General features: G+C 50.6%; 1 protein-coding gene across 3 annotated transcripts in view; it reads right to left on the reverse strand.

Annotated features, from left to right (window-relative positions):
* Positions 1 to 19,153, reverse strand: part of ARHGAP26 (Rho GTPase activating protein 26) — a 113,521-nt gene that overhangs the window by 20,421 nt on the left and 73,947 nt on the right. For all 3 annotated transcript variants that reach the window (XM_027682606.1, XM_027682607.1, XM_027682608.1), the window contains exons 18-20: positions 12,724 to 12,883; positions 8,899 to 9,037; positions 4,605 to 4,758 (exon numbers count right to left, since the gene is read on the reverse strand). In XM_027682606.1, the coding sequence (XP_027538407.1) occupies positions 4,605 to 4,758; positions 8,899 to 9,037; positions 12,724 to 12,883 (453 nt within the window). The remainder of the gene's footprint in view (positions 1 to 4,604; positions 4,759 to 8,898; positions 9,038 to 12,723; positions 12,884 to 19,153) is intronic.

Genomic DNA, 19,153 nt, shown 5'->3' on the forward strand with positions numbered 1-19,153 from the left:
CTAACCCTGCTCTCTGGCAGTATGAAGTGATTCCCCCTTGTCCTCTCTCTCCATGCCCTGTCCAGCTCCCTTGGAGCCCCTTCAGACACTGGAAGTTGCTACAGTCCCATTTGCTGGGCATAAAATAACTGCTGTTTCCCCTCCTGTGGAGCAGCAGCAGGAAGGGGTGGATGGAGCAGCTCATCCTGGCACTCGCCCACGACAAGTTGACAGAGGGGTACACAGCTACTCCTGAAATGGGGCATCCTGGGACCCAGGCAAGCATCCCATGGGCCAGCTGGGAATCCTGAGTGCTTTGTCACCCACCTCAGCCCTCCCTGGGTGCCTCTGGCACTCCCTCCCATCCGAAAAGTCAAGGCAGCAGCCCGTGGGTACGGTTTGCACATGGAGTTCTTGGCTGACCCTCAGCTGGCCCCAGCCCACCTTCACCAGCCCTGCACAGCCAGAAATGACTGTGAGAGCACACTGAATTCCTGTGACTCCACTGACCCCTCCAGCCTGTTTTGGCTGCTGTTTACTCCCCAAGCTGCACACACAGGTTGCTCAGTTTGCAAACAGCGGGACAGGAGGCCAGCCAGGAGCACCCAGCACTGCCCAACAGCTAATTCAGACTGAGGCATTATGGTTATTTTAAGCACTAGAAGGTGATTTTAAGGAGGTTGTGTCTGTAACATGACCTGGCTACTGCTGCTCCTGTTTGCAGCACCCACCTCTGACCTGCCCTCAGCCTGCCGAGCAGCTGCTCATACCCCCAGCACAGCAGGGCCCTCACACAGGGAAGGCTTTGAACAATACAGGTGACAAATGGACAAATAAAACAGAGGAGAAAAAACACAAGCAAACTCCAATCAAGGTGTTGGTTATCTACAGCAATACCTCCAAACCACAGGCTGCCAGGCAGAGCCACCACAGCACTGTGCTTCTCTTAAAAGGTTTAAAACCCATAGTCTTAAATATTTCAATTTTCATGATCATGTATTTTAGTTTGAAAACTTCCTCCATTTCAGCTGAAGTATGTGTCTATGCTACGCAGTGCTTTCTCCTTCAGGTTTTGCCATGTTTTCTACACAGGCAGGATAAAGAAATCTGATGGGATAAAGAAACCTGATGGGACACAGAAACCCAGTGGGATACAGAAACCCAACACTGCTGCTTTGGACACAAATGCCTCCCTGGGGTTTGGTGGCCCCGGGAACCAGCTGCGGTCTCCAGGCACCCACAGCCCAGTGACAGCTCCTGGCACAGGACAGTCCCGCTGACTCACCCAGTACAACTCCTGCCCAGAGCAGTTTTTTCCATAAAAATAAACCCAGCCCTAATAAATAAATGCATTCCCATCGTAAAAGCCCGATTGGTGGCTGGGAAGGAAGAGCCTGCGCCCTGCAGCAAAACCATTTCCCTCTGGATTGGTGAAGGAGGACTGTGCTCCAGGGAAGGCATGTCAGAAGGACCCCATTCCCCTGGGGAGGGGGACAGGGGTACCAGCACCGAGGCAGGGGGACCTCATCCCCAGCACAGCCACTGCTGTAACACCATCGTGCCCAGAGACCAGGGAAGAAGTGACACACACACTCACGAGGGGGATTTAGGAACTGGCGCAGCTCCCGGTGGAGCAGACCTGGGGGATACATGAGCATTTAGCAGGGAGCCAAGAGGCTTTTGTAAACAGAAGCTCGAACAAACATCTCTCATTTCACAGATGGTGCTCACAATTTACAGTGTTGCACATTTAAAGGCCACCTTGGGAACATGGGTGCTCCCTGCACAAGAAATCCCCCAGACCTGCAGGCCTCAACGTTTGTGCTCCAAGGAGCCTCCCACTAAGACCAACGGGAGTTATTTCCACAAGAACATTGGTTTTCAACTTAGTAAGAAGTAAAAACACCAAAATGATCCAACTCCTTTCCCTGCAGTTCCCCAGTTTGGGTGAGTGCAGGCTCCCAGCTCAGCAGCCAGTCAGCTCGTGGGGGCTGCCAGGAGAGCCAACCCCTCCTGAATGGGGCCTCAACATGATGGCCCTGGTCCACAGCTGAAAAATTACAAAAAATACTGAAGAGTGCAAGAAAAAACCCAAAGTCCTGAAGCAGAGCCCAGAGACGAGTCTCCCAGGACCAGCAGAGAATTTGGCAGAGTGTTTGAAGGAGCTCAAAGGCCAAGGCACCCCAAGACCCTCCCTGTGGCCACAGTCCCTAATTGTGGGCCTGGTAATTCCAGGGGAGCACCAGAAACCCTTGCACGGCAGCACCAGATGCCACAGCCTGTGGCAGAGTGTGTGGCTGCCCGAGGCTTCCTGCAAAGCCCAGATTACTCAGCTGCTTGGAAAAACAGAAGCAGCTTTATACAGACATTATTTGGGCAGCCCCACAGAGCAGCGGGGACGGAGCCACTGGACACTGGCACCATTCAGACACCCTGCCCCGACCCAGCCCACAGCCACAGGGCAGGGGTGGGGACAGACCCACTGCTGGCAGCCCTGCTCACTCTCCTCATCCTCACCACTGCAAAGCCACCCCCCCACAAGCACTGCCCATGGAGGGCAGAACCCCACAGAGCTGTCAAAACCACAGGCACAGCCTTTGCTCCTGGGCAAGCAGGCACAGAGGGGTGAGTGACGTCTGTACACACAGTTTAATCACAATACAATTAAGTCAGATGCCTCATTGGAAGATTGGATTAAAGGCATTTGATTCAAATATTTGGGGTCATGGAGAATATCTGCCTTGTGGTACTATTCACTTTAACACTTACTTTTCAAACTTCAACTCAACATAGACCAAAAACTCGTGTTCCTGCATGTGCACAAATTATCCCATAATCACTGGATTTGAGGAAAATCACTGAATGCCACAAGCACTGTCAAAGCCACAAGCTGCCAGTGCTGCCCTGCTTGGCCCTGTTTTACTTTGCAGAACTAGAGGCCCCTGAACTGGCACATGCACCTGGTTCAGAGCCAGGCTGCTCACCTAATCCCTTGGGAACAGCATGGTGCTTCCGCTCTCCAAAGCGTCACACAGCTTTAACTGATTTATTCTGCTGAATTTCTTTATAACTTCTGTTAGGAAAGAAATTATTAGGAAGAGGCAACTCTTGAAATCTGAAAAACTGTGAATGTGGCAAATAATCCCTGCCAGGTCCCAGCAAGACCTGGGCTCACAAACCTTGCTCTATGATAAGCCACACCATTTTTTTCCCCTTAAAGGATAAATAAACTAAAACCATCCTACTGGGGGAATGGGATGTGACTGACTCCAGAGCTTCAAGCAGGCATGAGACAGAGATGCATCTTTATTCCACATATAACACATGTAAAGCACGATCTTGATTTGGAAGTGTCCTACCTTTGGATGCTCTATCCTGCCCCCACAGCGCTCCTGCCAGGCAGCTCACCCACAGTGGGAAAATCCACAGGGAGCAGGCATGGCGTGGGGCTGGGCCTCACAGTCCTGCTCCCAGGAATGCTGAGGAGAGGTCGGTGTGGTGCTCATGCAGCTCAGGGTTTAGTGGCAGCGATGATGAGGAGGGAGGCAGAGCAGATGATGAAGCTGGATGAAGCCTGTCTTGGCTGCTCCACACTTACCTTCCTGTTGGGAGTACTCGGATGGGCAGGGCCTGTAGGCATCCCACCTGCTGGAGTGAGGGCTGGACCCCAGACCTCCAAACCCAACCCTGGTTCCAGCCAAGCCAACAACAATGAGATTCACCATCTCCGCAGCACCTGCCCTGGCACTTGGCCAAGCCCTCCACCAGCATCCAGCTAAATCAGGAATGTCCCTGTCTGCTCTCAGAGGACGGGGGCTGCCATGGATGAACAGGAACTGGAAGTGTTTGAGGCCTGTGGGAGGACTGGAGGGGTGGGAAGGAAGGTCTCCCTGAACTGAGAAGGTGGCTGCGTGCAGCGAGGCCATGAGCTGCCGTGGTGGGAGCAGCATTCCTGCCGGCCCATCCGCAGGGATGCGCAGGGGCGTGCCGAGGAGCACCAGGGGGAAATTGGGTTCAGCTCCTGAAGATCTGAGCAGATCTTCACATGACAAGGAGGGGAGGTTCTGTGGGAAAATGCTATCGGGCCCGGCCAAGCCGCGGCAGGAAGGAAATTCCCCCAGCGGAGCCGCCATCGCGCGAGGGCTCTGCTGTGGAGAGTTCAGGGACTTCGTAAATAACTCGGCCATCCCCAGGGAGGCATTGCTAAGGTCGCTGTTTTTTCCCTTGAACTTTCCAGATGAAGGAAGCAATAGCAGAAGCAACAGCACAGATTTGGCCGGAGATCAACTGTACTGACAACAGTCAGAGAATTGAACTCAGAAGAAAAGTCCTTTGTGTGTGTTGGAGTTATCACCAGATGGGCTGGGCAGCCCTGGAAGTTCTGCTCAAAAATATTCCACATGGGCAAAACCCCCAGAGCTGGAACTCACTGGCAGATGTAACCCACAGTAACTAATGCCACCGTTCAGACCAAGTTAAAAATGCAGGGCACATGCTTGGTGCCCATTAAAAATTAAAATGTTAAATTGTATTCTTCAGCAAACTGCTGGGATCGAGTAAGAAACAACCCTGATTAAAGATTAAGGATGGAGAGTCTATAAAACACTAATTACCACTGTACTTACAGGGAATTTGGCCTGTTGGGTTTAATTACTTCTAGTTCAAGATCACTTGAGTTCAGGCTGGGCTGGGGAGCGCTGTTGGAGTTGAGGAAGCTGTTTACATTTGAAGAGATGACGGATTCCAGGCTGGAGTTGATGATACTGTTCCTGTTCTCCTCTAAAAAACACCAAAATCCAAGAACCATCAGCTGCCACTGAAGGCAAAGTAAAGAGCAAACGACTGCGAAGGCATCGAGTGTTCCCAGCAAACCCTGCCCCAGTGCAAACTGGGAGCACCTCCCCAGAGCTCAGAGTTAGTTACAGAGATATTATACATTAAACCACAAAAAATACCAGGTACTCTTTGGTTCTTTTGGTTTTAAGATGCAGGTACATTTAAATAAGCACCATTTTTAGTAAGAATATATGCACTTTTCTCAATGCATTAATATTTTGTATTCCCAAAGACATCCAAAATGCCCCACCCTGAAAGAAATTAAAATGCAAACTATGCACAGGAATGGATTTGTGTTACTGAAAACAGCTCCCAAGGGATGAAGTGTTTGGACAACAGAGCAGGACAACACTTTAGATCAAGAACAGGACATATCACCCTAAGCTGCCTAAGGACCTAAGTTTATCTCAGCAAAAAATGCTTCAGTCTCATACTTGACATCACTACTGTTGCTCGTTCCTGTCCAGGTCTAAAGGGGAAAGGGAAGGGGGTCTCTGCTCCATTTCAGTTCAGTTCTTTCAAAATGCAGAGCCATGGTGGGACAAAGACCCGGTTTTGGATCTGAAAAGGAATGGGATGTGTTGGGCATCCCTCAGTGCTGGGGGATCATTGCTCTGCTGACAGTCCCGAGCTTCTCAGAGATTCCTGTTTCTCTCCATCACATTAAGAGATTTCCTCATTATTTGTGTAACTTCAGCAGTGAGCACTGACAATATTGTGCATCTCAAGCTGACACCACAGCATGGGCCCCTCCTCATCTCTGCCCCAGATCCCCTAAAATCCCATTAACTCATTTCCAGGAGAAGCTTTTTCCATGACAGCAGTAATTGTAATTGTGAGAAGCAATTAGCAACACTGATGGCACGACAGCAACCCCAGGCAGAGAACTGCTGCTTCTGAGATGATGCTTTCCTGAAAGACAGGCACCTGCTGGAAAACACAGAGAGTTCCTACATCTTTCCAAAATTATTTTTCCAGTGCACAATAACATGGTCCAATTACAACTAAAAAGCACAAAGAAATATGGAAATCCTCGTTCTCAATCCCCCTTAATTGCTATCTCTGCTTGTGCAAGGAGAACGTGCAATATTCATCCATATCCTGCGCACATTTAAAGAGGGATAAGAGTGCAAGAGGAACTCCTGGGATATGTGAAAAGTTAATCCTGAGCACACAGCAGAAAGGAACTGCCTGTAAAACAGCCTGGCAGAAGTGTTGTCTCAGAGTGTTGGGGCACCTCTGCCACTGCTCCAAAGGTAAAAACCACATCAGCCACAGGTTTGTGGATGTCCAGAGCAGGGTCCGATACTCCTTGTCCTGCTCCTTTGCTGGAGCTGCTGCATTTCCCAGATACCTGGACAAAATCAGCACCTACATGGCAGCAGGACAGGGCTAAACCTTGGTTCATCTGAGGTTGAGCTTATCTGCCAGAGATGAGCCAAGGCCAAGGATGTGTTACTTGTGTTCATACACATCAACATGTTCCTGAAATTGGGTTTCCTTAATCTTGATCTGCAATGAGTCACCATGGGGACAAGCAGCACAGACACCTCCCTGTCCCCAACTCTGTGAAAGTTGAAACCTCTGGGTTCAGAGGGCACCAGCACCTTGTGATGAAAAAGATTATCCATGCAGAAGACAAAGATGGAAAAGTAAAGAAAAGCAGAGCAGCGAGCTCCACAAGTATCGACGTGCAGACATGGGAGCCAGCAGATGAAATGAGAGAGAAATTATGCTGCCTAAGGACCTAAAAACCCCAAATCCCTCTATTTTTGTGTCTGCCAGAGCAGGTTTTGGGCAGCCTGTGACAGATCACCTAAACACAGATAACCAAGCCCCCCAGGGATTGCTCACACTGAGCCTGGCTGAACCCAGGGCCGACCCGAGTCCCCAGAGTGTGGACTAACACTACAGCTTATTATTTCCAAACATTTTCTCCCCAAGACTGAAGTCCAGGAATAAGCTCCATAAGCCTGACAGATCAGTGTGGATTGTCTGCCTAATCTCCACACCAGCCACCAGCCAATATCAAATTAGAGTCCCCGTCAGCCACGGAACTGGAAGTGTTTCAGCTAAAGGGGAAGGGAGATGAACGGCAGAATCTGAAACTGCTGCTTTATTTTATTTCCTCCTTTTTAAAAGGCTGAAACTGTGTTTTGGTTCATGTTTTTAAATGCTTATGTGAAGGATTATTTGCTGGGAGATTTAATTTGATCTTACAGCTACAAGAGCAGAACTGCCTTTCAGCTAAAGAGCACTTCCAGAGTGCAGAAGGGAGAAGAGCCACTTTGCAAAGAAGAAGAAGAGCTTCTGTTAATAAACCAAACCTGCAACTTCTCTCTGAGACCCCCCTGGGTCAGTTGTGGGCAAAAATGGGAATGTTTAACAACAAAATAATCACTATAATCATAGATTAATCATAATGATCTAATCCATCCTCTTGCATTACCCTGTCTGTTGAACATGATAATTTTTGAACTTACACACAGCTTTGTATGATGAATTCTAGTGAAAATTTTACAAAGATATTGGACTTCGATAAACAGATTTCAAGTAATGGAAAATCCACTGTCCCACTTCACTTCTTATGGTAAAATCATTCTCAGTCTTAAAAAATGTGCACCTTGTTCCCCTTTTAAATGTTTCTAGCTTCAATTTTCAGCTTTCAGTTTCTGTGGTGCTCAGTTGTGTTTGAGCTGCTGCCCAAGCCTTTGTGCTTCAGCCTGACTTTGAGCCTTGGCCCATCTCTGGACCAGTTAGAAAGAAAACAAAGAAGAAAGGAAGAAGAAGAAAGGAGTAAGAAAGGAAGAAGAAATGAAGAAAAAAGAAACCTCACATTATTCCTCAAGTGACATGTGCAGCAGGGATGGCAAACACTGAATAAAATGGTAGTGGCTTCCCAAAGACACTGGAGGAAAACTGTGAAAACATTGCTTCATTTGGGAATAAATAAATGCAGAAATAAATACATGAGCTCAGTTCCTCTTCCAGGCATGGGGAGGATGGCACACAAGGGCTCCAGCAGCCCATTGACCCTGGAGTGTGACAAGCAACTGCTTAGTTAGCAGAAAATAAATCACTGGGGTTGAATTTTTCAAAAGGAACTTTTGATATTTGAGGCTCCTCCAACAGCTGTGCTACACCGTTCCCAGAGCACGCTCTGGTGCCACCACTGCTTCCTCAAACTCACACGGATTGTTCCGACACCCTCCGAAATGACAGTGCCTGGTAATTAACAGTAACTCAATCAGACAAACCCACATGTTTTGAGAGTCAGCAAAGTCCACAGTGACCACTCTGTCCATCCTGGGAAGCTGGGTTACCTCCAGCCCTCCCCTGCTCCTTGCTCCATGCGCGCTTGTCCTGCTCACCAGGACACTCTCTTGCTTTTTGATCAAACTGGGAGAGCTCCCAGTTGGTTCCAGGAGCACATGGCCTGGATGAACCAGAGAGCTGGGAATTGGGTTTATGCTGTAATGCGAAGCCACAGCCTGAGCAGACACATTTCTGCCACCCCATGAGCAGGGATGGGGCCTTGGCTCTTTCACCCACATATCTGGAGCATCAATTAGTGACAGAAATGGAAAGATGAGCTCCAACATTTTTAAACTGCCTTGGTACATAATCCTCAGGAAAATGCCAAACCTCCTGGCCAAGTTTTCCTGTCTGTAAAAGGCAAAGTGCCTGAGGGCATCCCAAAAGGGTGGCCCTGTGGGGATGTCGGCGGGTGGCCACCCTCGGCACAGGTGTGGCACCCGCGTCCCGGCAGCTGATGACAGCGATGATGGGGGCGAGGAACATGAGAAGGGGAACACGCAGGGGCCCGTCAGGTGGGGAAGGGACAGCAACACTTTATCCCGTGCTACAGCAGCCCTGTGTCGAGCCCTGGTTAAGGGTTCAGATGCCAGGAGAGCTTCACACTCCCCACTGATGCAACAGCGGAGAAAACTGAAGCCTGACCCTGTTACGGAATCATCTCTTCCACTACAGCAGTAGAACTGCATGGGAATGGCACGGGAATGACAATCTGTTAGGCATGATTAGGGCAAATATGGAGGGCTGAGAGGGCAGCTGGGCACTTACGCTTCTCGTTGGGCTGGGGTGTGTGGAAGAGCGTCAGTGGTCGCTCGCTGCAGGAGGGAGGCTTCGAGTCCATGCTCTTCTTGCGGGATAACAGCAGCTGTGAGTTTGACGCCGGAGTCTCTGGCACCGTGTTAAATATCTGTTAAAAATAATAAACAAGTTGTTCTCTGGCATCATCCTTCGAACAGGACAGCTGCCCACCTGCCTGGGCTGCACCACTCTACAACACTCTGCAGCGCAGCCTCTGAGGAAGACATGTGTTCAACAGGGCAACATTTTAGGTAGAATTTCCTAAATTCTACATTCTTGCTCTGTCTGCACTCCTCTATTTTTCACCCAAGATGCACATTGCAGGATGGGAAGAATCCGGACACTCTGGCACTCAGCTGAATTTTTGGGGGTGCAGATGATGGCCAGTGTCCTGGACAGACCAGCCATCACTCCCCCCATGCCCCCTGCAGCTCAGCCTTGGCGCCCACGCTCCCACGCCTGCAGGCCAGCTTGGGAAAGTCTTTGCAACTTCCAGCCACAGCTGTCAGAAAACTGAGTAATCACATTTTTCTCAAGGGGATGGAATTTTAAAACTGCATGAACCCAAAGAGAAGCGGTTTTGTTGGTTGTTGATATTTGGTTATTTATTGTTCCTTTTCTGGATCCCCAGGCTCAGACAACAGCAGCCTCCATACCAGCTCTCTCAATGTCTCGCTTCATCGCTAGAGCTCATTAAACCCCATCCCTCAGTGTCTTTCCTGCCCTACCTGCCCCTGCCAGACAGTTGACCAGCACGGACAGGGGTTCCCAACAGGAAAACTGCATTTTGGCATGGTTCACTGACTGCTGCAGCATGGGGTGGCTCCTCTGGAGCACATGGCTGTTGCCACAGTCACGGGCAGCCATCACAGTGGCCACCAACAGCCATTACCACGGTCACCATCAGCCCTCTCCAGTGGCCATCACATGCCACCAGCGAGCGGAGCCACTGCAAGCAGTTAATGGGTTTGTTTCATGAAACAACATCATCTTCATACATACACCAGCCCTCCATGATGATTCCTACAAATCCCTGATAAAGTGTCAGGACGCCTCAGTCAAAAATGTCAATGTCCTGTCCCTCCCAAAAGTGCACAGGGGCAGTGGGAAGGGCAGTGCTCGGCCCTCGAGAGGAGCTGATGACCCGCTCCCAGTGGATCGAGCACCATATGGCCAAGGACATCCCTCCCTGGCCTTTCTGAGGACATTGCTCCCCAGCCTCTCTGTCCATAGGGACTCTCTGTCTGGGCTCGGGATCAGCCCTGGAGCCGGCAGCTGGGGCGAGGCACAGGAATTGGAGCTGAATCCCTGTGTCCAGCTCCTGCTGCGAGTGCAGGACCCAGCACCGGCCTGGTGAGCACTTGGATCTGACTGCACGGTGGGACAGACAGAGAGATCATGGAGCCCTTCCTGGGGAGCTCTGCAGTGCTCATTCACACATTTCTCATGGGCTCAGGGATTAGCGGAGAGAGAGGCTGCCCCAGTGACGCTCTCTGCAAGAAGCACCAAATGTTGTCACCTCACACGCCTGCCCACGGCCATTCCCACTCCGCAATGGCTGGTTCCCAGTCTCCCTATTGGGAGTCTGGGGGCCTGTGTCTCCCCAGCCTCTTGCATGGATGATGCACCACATTCTCTGCATCCCACCAGCCCTCTCTAGCCCCCAGCAGCTCACCAGCCCACCCCAGCACCTCACCAGCCCTGCCCAGCACATCCCACAGTCCCAGTTAGCCGGGCTATTCGTGGCTCACACAGCTGCACATGCTTCAGGTGCCTTCCCTGGCTCTGGGACCCCACCATGAGCCCTGTGCTCAGCAGGCTAAATACAGCTCCTGGGAGGCAGGATCCTCAGCACAGAGGCTGAAATCAGTCCCAGGGCACCCTGCCTGCCCTGGGCTCCACTCCCCACACCCAGCTCGGCCACTGCCTGCTTTAATGCGCTCTTGCTTTCAAATTGCTTTTCAGTAATAAATTCAACTTGGGAAATTAAATGAAATATATAAACCAAGCAAGATAAAAGCATTGATTTATGAATTGCATTTTACACAACAATTCCCACAGCACACTTGAAAATAAACTTCCAGGTTTCTGTTTCAGGTTTTGGGTTTTTTTTAGTCTTTTATAATAGGAGAAGATACAAATGCTCTTCAATGAGGAACTCAGTGACTAAAAGCAGCCTCATTTCAAATGCAGCTGGAACATCATTATGAAATATTTTGCTAAAACCTTCAGCACTGAGATCTTACCATAACTTTGCATTTCTGTTAAAGCCCCCAGTCAGCCCAAATATCCAATGGCCTGCACTGCACTCTCAACACAGGCTCTCCAGCTGCTCTTGTGGAGGCAGGAAGAGGTGTGGGCAGCACAGGAGGCATTACAGAGAGTTAGGATATCTTTTATAATACATAAATGTGTTGTAGTCACAAACACACGGAGGAAAGGCTGAGAACTGCTCATGGATAAATCCTGTTAAGGAAAGTGGTACTGGGGTTCGTTAGGAAGTGCTGGGCAGCAGAGCAGGGCATGTGGCTCCTGCTCAGCTTCCTTAGACTCCTGTTTGCTCCATTGCAACACCTGGCAGGCAAACAGAGCCATCGTCCCTTCCTCTTCAAGCCCTGATCCTACTCCCATCCCAAGGTTATTCCACATTTCCAGAGGATCTGGTGTAAGGTCCATGGGAGATGGCCCAAAGGGCAGCAGTTCTCAATGGCAGCTGTAATTTAAAGACAAATGCAAGGGCTGTAACACCTTGATGCATAGGGATCTTCCTGAGGAGAACATGCCTGAGCTCCTCCATCCAAAACCAATACCACAGCCTTTCTGTGCCCATGGAAGCAATATCTCCAAGAATCACAGATCCTGTCTCCCTGACCCCACTGGCTGCACGTTTGAGGCCCTACTGCAGCCCCATGCAGCTGCCCACACCACACAGAGCAGAGGCTCAGCCTTGCATGTGAATACACAACAAACCTGTCCAAGATGTCCCCCAAGATGCCTGTGAGGAAAGCCCCATGTGAGAGCTGTGATGTCACCCTGCACCACCACCCCGGTCAGGGCAAGCTGGTCTCTACTTCTACCTTTGCAGCCCAAATGCACAAATTAGTTACTTCTTTCCAACCAAAACCAGACTAACAAAAGAGTATAATCATGGAACTGGATGAATTCAGAAGAAAATGGTATATTTTAGCACATGCTGCTACCCCATGCAGCCAACTGGGAGGGACAGCCAGCACGATGGCCCCACTGAGCCACCTCTGCTCCACCGACAAACAACATCCTCATGGCCAACAAACACAAATGCATCAGGATTCAGGAGATCAATGCTGTGGATAAAGCCAGTACTTGATAAACCCAGATTTAGTCAGTAAAGCAGGAGCCAGCCAAGGTGTACATCTTGCACTGGTTCCTTTAGTGCTCACCTCTCTTGAAACCAAGGACAAATTCCTACTGGAATTTGCGGAAAGGGGGGAGAAAGGGGATTTCTGTGATGGAGACACAGACATGTTGACTCATACTGGGATGCCAGGAACAGCTTGGTTACCCAACTGCAGGCCAGGAACAGGCAATTATGGCACCTCTGTGCCTCCCCTGAGCTGTGTCCCTCACTGGTGACAGTGCCAGGGAGGTGCCAGCTGTCCCTTCCCTGGCACAGCCCTCCTGCCTGCAGCAAAGCTGCCAGTGCTGCTGGTTACAGGGAATGAGGGGGGCCCTGGGAGAGGGAGCTCCCATTGGGAAAGAGAGACCAATTCCTTCCCATAAATAATTAACACTGAAAGAAGCCAGGGAAGCCATTACCTTCTCATGGTTTTCTATTAAAATTTCAATCACAATGTTCTGGAATTTGATGTCCATAATGGCAGCGACTGTTTCCTCTTGAGGTCGAAGCAGTGTCGGCCCAAACACCACACCCAGATTAGCAACAGTCATCAGGTTCTGCTTGTGATTATCTGCAACTCTGAGGAAAAAAAAAAAAGAGAAAGAAAATGAAGTAGGTGATGGAACTAATCCGCAGGGAACCCCCTCTCTGCTCTCCCTGACTCGTGGCTGGCACAAGGCTTACAACACTGTTTACATTTTTTACACTCCTGGTGAGCTCCTTGAAGGCTCAGCCATGTGGAAAAGTACAAATTTAACTGTTGTGTTCCTGGAGACCTTTCAGCCTCCATGAATTGACTAATCCCACAAAACCCCAACCCCGCACCAGCCACTGAGCCTCATGCTGCAAACCACTCCCAGGAAAACATCTTGAATCATTAATGCTTAAAACCCTTCTGAAAACAAATTGTTGGACCTCTGACACACGCTGCTCTCCAACTCAATGAGTGACCTCATATGTTCCAAAGGCCAATTCCTTCTCAGCCATTCCAGTGCTGGGCTGCACCAGAGGTCAGCCCCATCCAGGTCACCCAGCCTGGCTGGGAGGTAACAATGTGTCTTTACCCCCAGATCCCCATGTCCCACGTCTGCCCTTCTCCATCCTGCTGAGGAACCCACCTGAGATGAGCACCCACTCACCCAGGGACCCACCAATATTCGAGCTTCCTCCCTGCCACCTCCATCTCTTTTTTGTTCACAAGAGGGCACAGACCAGTTCAGAAAAGTGAAGCAGCTCACGCTGAGGACGTGGCCCCCTGGACACAGTGCGTTTGAGGGGTTACCTTGGAGCAGCTCCAGTTGGTCCCTGGTCTTAGTGACGCAAATCCCCACCAGCCCTAATGGGGCACGTCCTGTGCTCTGTCTCACCCTGAGGACACACTGCCATGCACCGAGGACACACTGCATGCAGGAGGCAGCCCAGCAGCCCCCATCCATGTCAGACCATGGATGCCAGGGACCAGGCGCTCGGCTGCTCCGTGGCACAAGCCTGGTTGTGGCATGGACAGAACTCGCCGGGTACCACGGACTCTGCTGAGTCACACAGGGACACGCGTGCGGGTGGCACAGCCGGGATCTGCGGCGCAGCCCCATCTCTTTCTTGTGGTTTTCTCCTGACCTCTTCAACCAGGAAACACGGCGGCTTCAGGCTGTGTGCTCACACAGTTTTAGCCTAAGGGGGTTTTAGTGTCTTTTCCCTTCATAGTGTCTTTTCCCTTCACTCTTTCTCTCCTGTTTCCATGGATAAATGCAGCGGAGGAGCACAGAGTGAGGCTGGACTGCCCCAAAAATTCATTGTCATGAGCTTTTACTATTGATCTTGGGGCCAAGATATTTGTGGGCATACTCAGTGTATTTCAGCACACTGTAAGCACAGGCTGGCTAAAAAGAAAAGATGCTTTCCATCCTTTTCCATCCAAATCTCACTTGAACCAGAAAGAACTCATTCCTCATCTCTATATACAGCTCCTCAGGCAGCAGATGGGGACCTCAGCACAGAGTAGGGCTCAGGGCTGCTGGTCTAGCTTCTCCCAACAGCAGCATCAGCCCTACTTACTGCCCAGGCAAGAAGCCTCACTTTGGTGCATGTTACATCCCTGGAGAACAGGCAGAGCTGTCACCTCCACCGAGTCTGCGCTTACAGGTGGGAGGTCCTGGCCAAAGCCCCTCAGGAGCTGGTGGAACCTCCCTCTTACCCGTAACTCCCCCCACTGTCAGGAAGCTCTGAATATTTTATCACAAATGTGCGGGAAATCTCCAGTGTCAGTAAGCGCTCTGGGAGATGGGCTGCCCTGGAGACAGGCTCCGGCACAGAGATGACAACCTTGCCAGTGCTGAGATGATGTACTGCCCACAGGGCTGCTGTCACCCCATCCAGGCTGGACATTCCCATCCCCAGACAGGCACAGAGCCTCTCCCCATTCCCATTCCCATCCTCACCACAGCCAAGAGCACACCAAGCTGTGCACGGCGACGTTGGCACCACCCACCGTGACCCACAGAGCCGGGAGAGGGGGAGCAAACTTTCCTAAGGGAGTCACAACCCCCGTGCAGCAGTGAGAAAGGCAGAAGTCCAGTAAGAAACATTATATACTACATAATACTTCTACGAGGATTCAAACCTTCCCCTCACTCTCACCCATCTCCTCACCAAGACACTTACAAACCCCAAAGACATTTTTGCATTGCAACATCTACATTTCAAACACACGTTCACGTGCTCCTAACTTGATTTGGAAAAACACAGCTGCAATTCAAATGGCTTTGAAAAGTACTAATAAAATAATAATTTTAGTGATCTTCTGCAGTTAGTAAAACAATGTTCATTTATAAAAAAAACAACCTAATTGATCTAAGTCATACAAAATTAGGTCCCTCCATTTCTCATTACCGTTACCATGTCCTACATCACTCTAATAAATTGCACTGTCACCAGCTCATTACAGCGAGGCAGCTGTGCGTGGCCCTAGTGATTATTTCAGACTGAGCTATTAATGGCTTCCCAGGCAGGACATGGTCCTGCAGCACCAGCCACAGACCTGCCTTAGCAATGTCCACATGGGTGGTCCCTTGCCTCCATCACCAAACTCCACTGTGTTTTATTTTGCCTCTGGAAGTGTGGGAGCCATTCTGCAGCTGTGCAATCTGGCTCCTTTCTGGAATAAACCTTAGTGGCACATGAACTCCTGATCTGCATCCTGGGTACTTTTCCAGCAATAGCCTTACCCACACTGGGTCACCACAGCTGTGCTCCAAAACATGATTCACCTTTCACATCCTTCAAATTCCACAACCATTACCCACAGGATAATTTACTCTAAATTATACCTCTTCATCATCTTTTGTACTAGGAAATAATGCCACAGTTTCTAAAGATGGGATGTTCTCAGCCCAAAGTGAGCTTAATGCTGGGGCTGTTCAGCAGGGACTGGCAGTGCCATTCCTGAGCTGCCTTTTAGAAGGTTTCCAAGCATTCACTGTATTTTCCTTTTAACCTGCTGTTTCTTTCCGGTCCTCAGTGCACTTTGAAAGAACTGCACTAACATTAACTTTGATGGGTCCTTTTTCCACTCCCTCTCCATACCCACTTTGGAGGAGTCACATCCAGCACAGGGAAGAAGCAACAACTAATGGAGGAACGCGCAGAACCTCTTCACTCCTGCTTGGGGCTCCCAACGGGCCAAACTACCACTGGCTTTTGGACTCTGGGCTGTGCCTCCTCCTCTCAACACATGATGCTTCCCACATGCCTCCCTCCAGGATCAGCCTGGCAGTGTGGGACAGTCCTTGGCCATGGGAATATCTGCACTCAGCAGTGCCTCACCAACAAGCAGCTCTATGAAGGCCTGACCCACTTGGTGCTGACCCTGGAGCCGTGCTGGATGCTGCCAGCACCCAGCCAATGGCACTGAGACTGAGCCCAGGACACCCCGGGCCGGGAGCCCAGCGCTCCTGTGGGAGCTCCATCCCTGCAGGTCATTCCCCGGGGTGTCTGTGGACGCCGCTCACTTTACACTCACTTTCAGCAAAACAAAGGAGAACAGGAGCGGAGTAAATCCATGTTGTGTGTTAAATTAGATTATGCCCAGGTTGCCTAGATACCGTATAATCACTGCCATGACCAAACACAATTTAATACAGGGTAATTGGTAGCCAAGGTTCAGCGCAGGGAAAGCACAGGAACAGTAAATATTCCCTGGCTGCGCTGGCTCGCGGTCGGCACTACGTAGGGGAGGAGAATGGCAGCGAGTGCCATGGGCAGGCAGCACGGCATGGGCCCTCGCTCCTCTTACCAAGATTAATGAATTTAGTCTTTTCAGCCTGCTCAACGGCTCAGACTCATTTTCACTAAGACCCAGTTAAAGAACTCATTTGCTTCTCCAGCAAACTACACAGGTGCTTCCAGTCATCCCAGTAAGAGCCAGCGCCGCAGCTGAACATCATGCACAGGGCCCAGGACAACAAAAAATGAACCAGCATGAGACTTCTGGGCTCTGACCTGGCACCAGTGGGATCACTTGACACTGGTGGACATGGTCCAAGCCCCTGCCCAGCACACTGGGCACCAAGAGCCACAGAGCTCCATGGGAGCTGCTCCAGTGGACGCCATGGGGGCACCTGGCTCTGCTCCCCACAGAACTCCTGTTTCCTGTGTCTGGAATACATACTTTGTGTACGTATTTTATATATGTGTATAAAATTATATATATATTTTTTTTTTTGTGTATGTATTTTATTTATAAAATACATGTATCTGTGTATCAGCCAAAAGTGCCATTATTAGTTCAAATATCTTCCCTGATTCAGAACAAAATCTCTGAGCAAACAGCATTTGAAGGGAACAAAGGCAAAGTCTGGAGTGTTTCTATTTCCATGCCTGGGACAAACCTTTGAAAACAAAGTGCTTGTTGTGGCTGGCCTAGCAAGTCCTTAGAGGATGGAAAATAATGCAGCTAATTCCTATTGCTACAGGTAAAAATCCATCTCCTGTCTGCCATCACCAATAGAGCTGTTTAATGTGAAAAGCCAGTCACGCAGAGGCCAGCAATTCCCAACATTATTTAAGCTGCTCTGAGTAGTTTGACAGAAATTAAACACTCACCTTTGAATCTGGATGTGCTTGAGAGGTAAAAAGCAGAGGGAGTGGAGGCAGCACGCTGGGATCTGAGGGGGACCTGTGGATCCACCATCCTGGGTGGGGTGTTGGCGTGTGGCAGAACTGCTCTTACCCCATGCTAGTGAGAGCCCACCAGGGCAGCAGCTAAGTTCCCACCCAGTTCATTCAAAGAATCATAGTATCATAGAATCATTTAGGTGGGAAAAGCTCTCCAAGATCATTGAGTCCAACCATTCCCCCAGCACTGCCAAGGCCACCGCTAACCCATGTCCCCAAGTGCCACATCTACATGGCTTTTAAATCCCTCCAGGGATGGTGACTCCACCACTGCTCTGGGCAGCCTGTGCCAGGGCTGGACAACCCTTTCCATGAAGGAAATTTCCCTAATATCCAACCCAAAACTCCTCTGGCACAACTCGAGGCCGTTTCCTCTTGTCCTGTCGCTTGTTATCTGAGAAAAGACCAGACCTCCACCTGGCTCCATCCTCCTGTCAGGGAGTTGTAGAGCATGAGAAGGTCCTCCCTGACACTCCTTTTCTGCAGGTTGAGCCTCCCCCAGGCCCCTCAGCTGCTCCTGGTGCTCCAGACCCTTCCCCAGCTCTGCTGCCTGTCTCTGGACACAAACCAGAAATCCCCCCTGGGGCAGCACAGCCCGTGCTCAGGGAGGCTCAGCACAGCCAAGCTTTGTCCAGGTGGAACCTCACAGCTCCCTGCTCCCAGTTGCCCCCACTTCCAGCCATTTAATCTGGATCTCACTCAGGAATGGACAGACGGACACAGGCGGCTGTGAGCGCACACAATTGCTGGTATTTATCAGATACAACCTAATGAGTTCTGGGAAATGTTCCTGGGTGCATTTAACTCATCCCTGCACATTATTGAGTTTAATTGGGCTGCAGTGCATGAGTGTGTAGGTGGAGAGTGGGTGAGGGACCGGGCTGGCCCCCACTCGGCTTCACCCCTCTCCGAGGGGCTGGCTGAGTTGTGCCCCAGGAGATGGTGGCCCTGCAGCTCCCTGGGGATGACTCACTCTTGCTCAAACCCACGGTGGGTCTCCCAGCCTTGGGAACGTGTCCAATGGCCGGGAATACAGCAGGTGTTTATTACAGGCATGTTGTGACCGCGGCGCCCAGCGCAGAGCTGGTGAAACCACCCGTGCAATTCCACCTGTAGCAGCACCCACTGGTGTCCCAGGCAGCTAAACTGGTCAATCACACATTCCTAAACAGGCTATGTGTATCATGGGAGGTGACAGGGACACTGGTCTGCAGTGGTTGCTGGGAAAACCAATGGAGAACCTCAAAGGAGCCTGGCCAGCTCTGCTTCATCTCCTGTTCCAAAGGCACCTGGGACATGGGTGAGTAGTGGCCTTGGCAGTGCTGGGGTAATGGCTGGAGTCAATGACCTTAGAGAGTTTTTCCAATATTCATGATTCCATGATTCCCAAGCTGGAGCACACAAGCACAGAACTGCCACACTTCCAAATTGCACAACCGCCTCTTTATCCTGCTCTTGAGGCTCTGGACATGACTGCACTCTTTGGGCTGCTCTTGGATGCAGGGAGCTCTGCGAGGGCCAGAGGAGTCTGGAGTGGCAGGAGGTCATTGGGTTCAGTCAGCCACATCTGTGGGAATTGGGAACATCTGGAACATGGACAAACCCTGCTGCCTGCAGCCCAGGCTCCGCAGGCCACAGGCTCACAGCTCCGCACCCTCCCTAGCCCCGCCGCTCCGG

The sequence above is a fragment of the Neopelma chrysocephalum genome, unplaced genomic scaffold, assembly GCF_003984885.1.
Source record: "Neopelma chrysocephalum unplaced genomic scaffold, ASM398488v2 Primary Assembly neopelma1_63, whole genome shotgun sequence".
In the NCBI taxonomy this organism is placed as follows: Eukaryota; Metazoa; Chordata; class Aves; order Passeriformes; family Pipridae; genus Neopelma; species Neopelma chrysocephalum.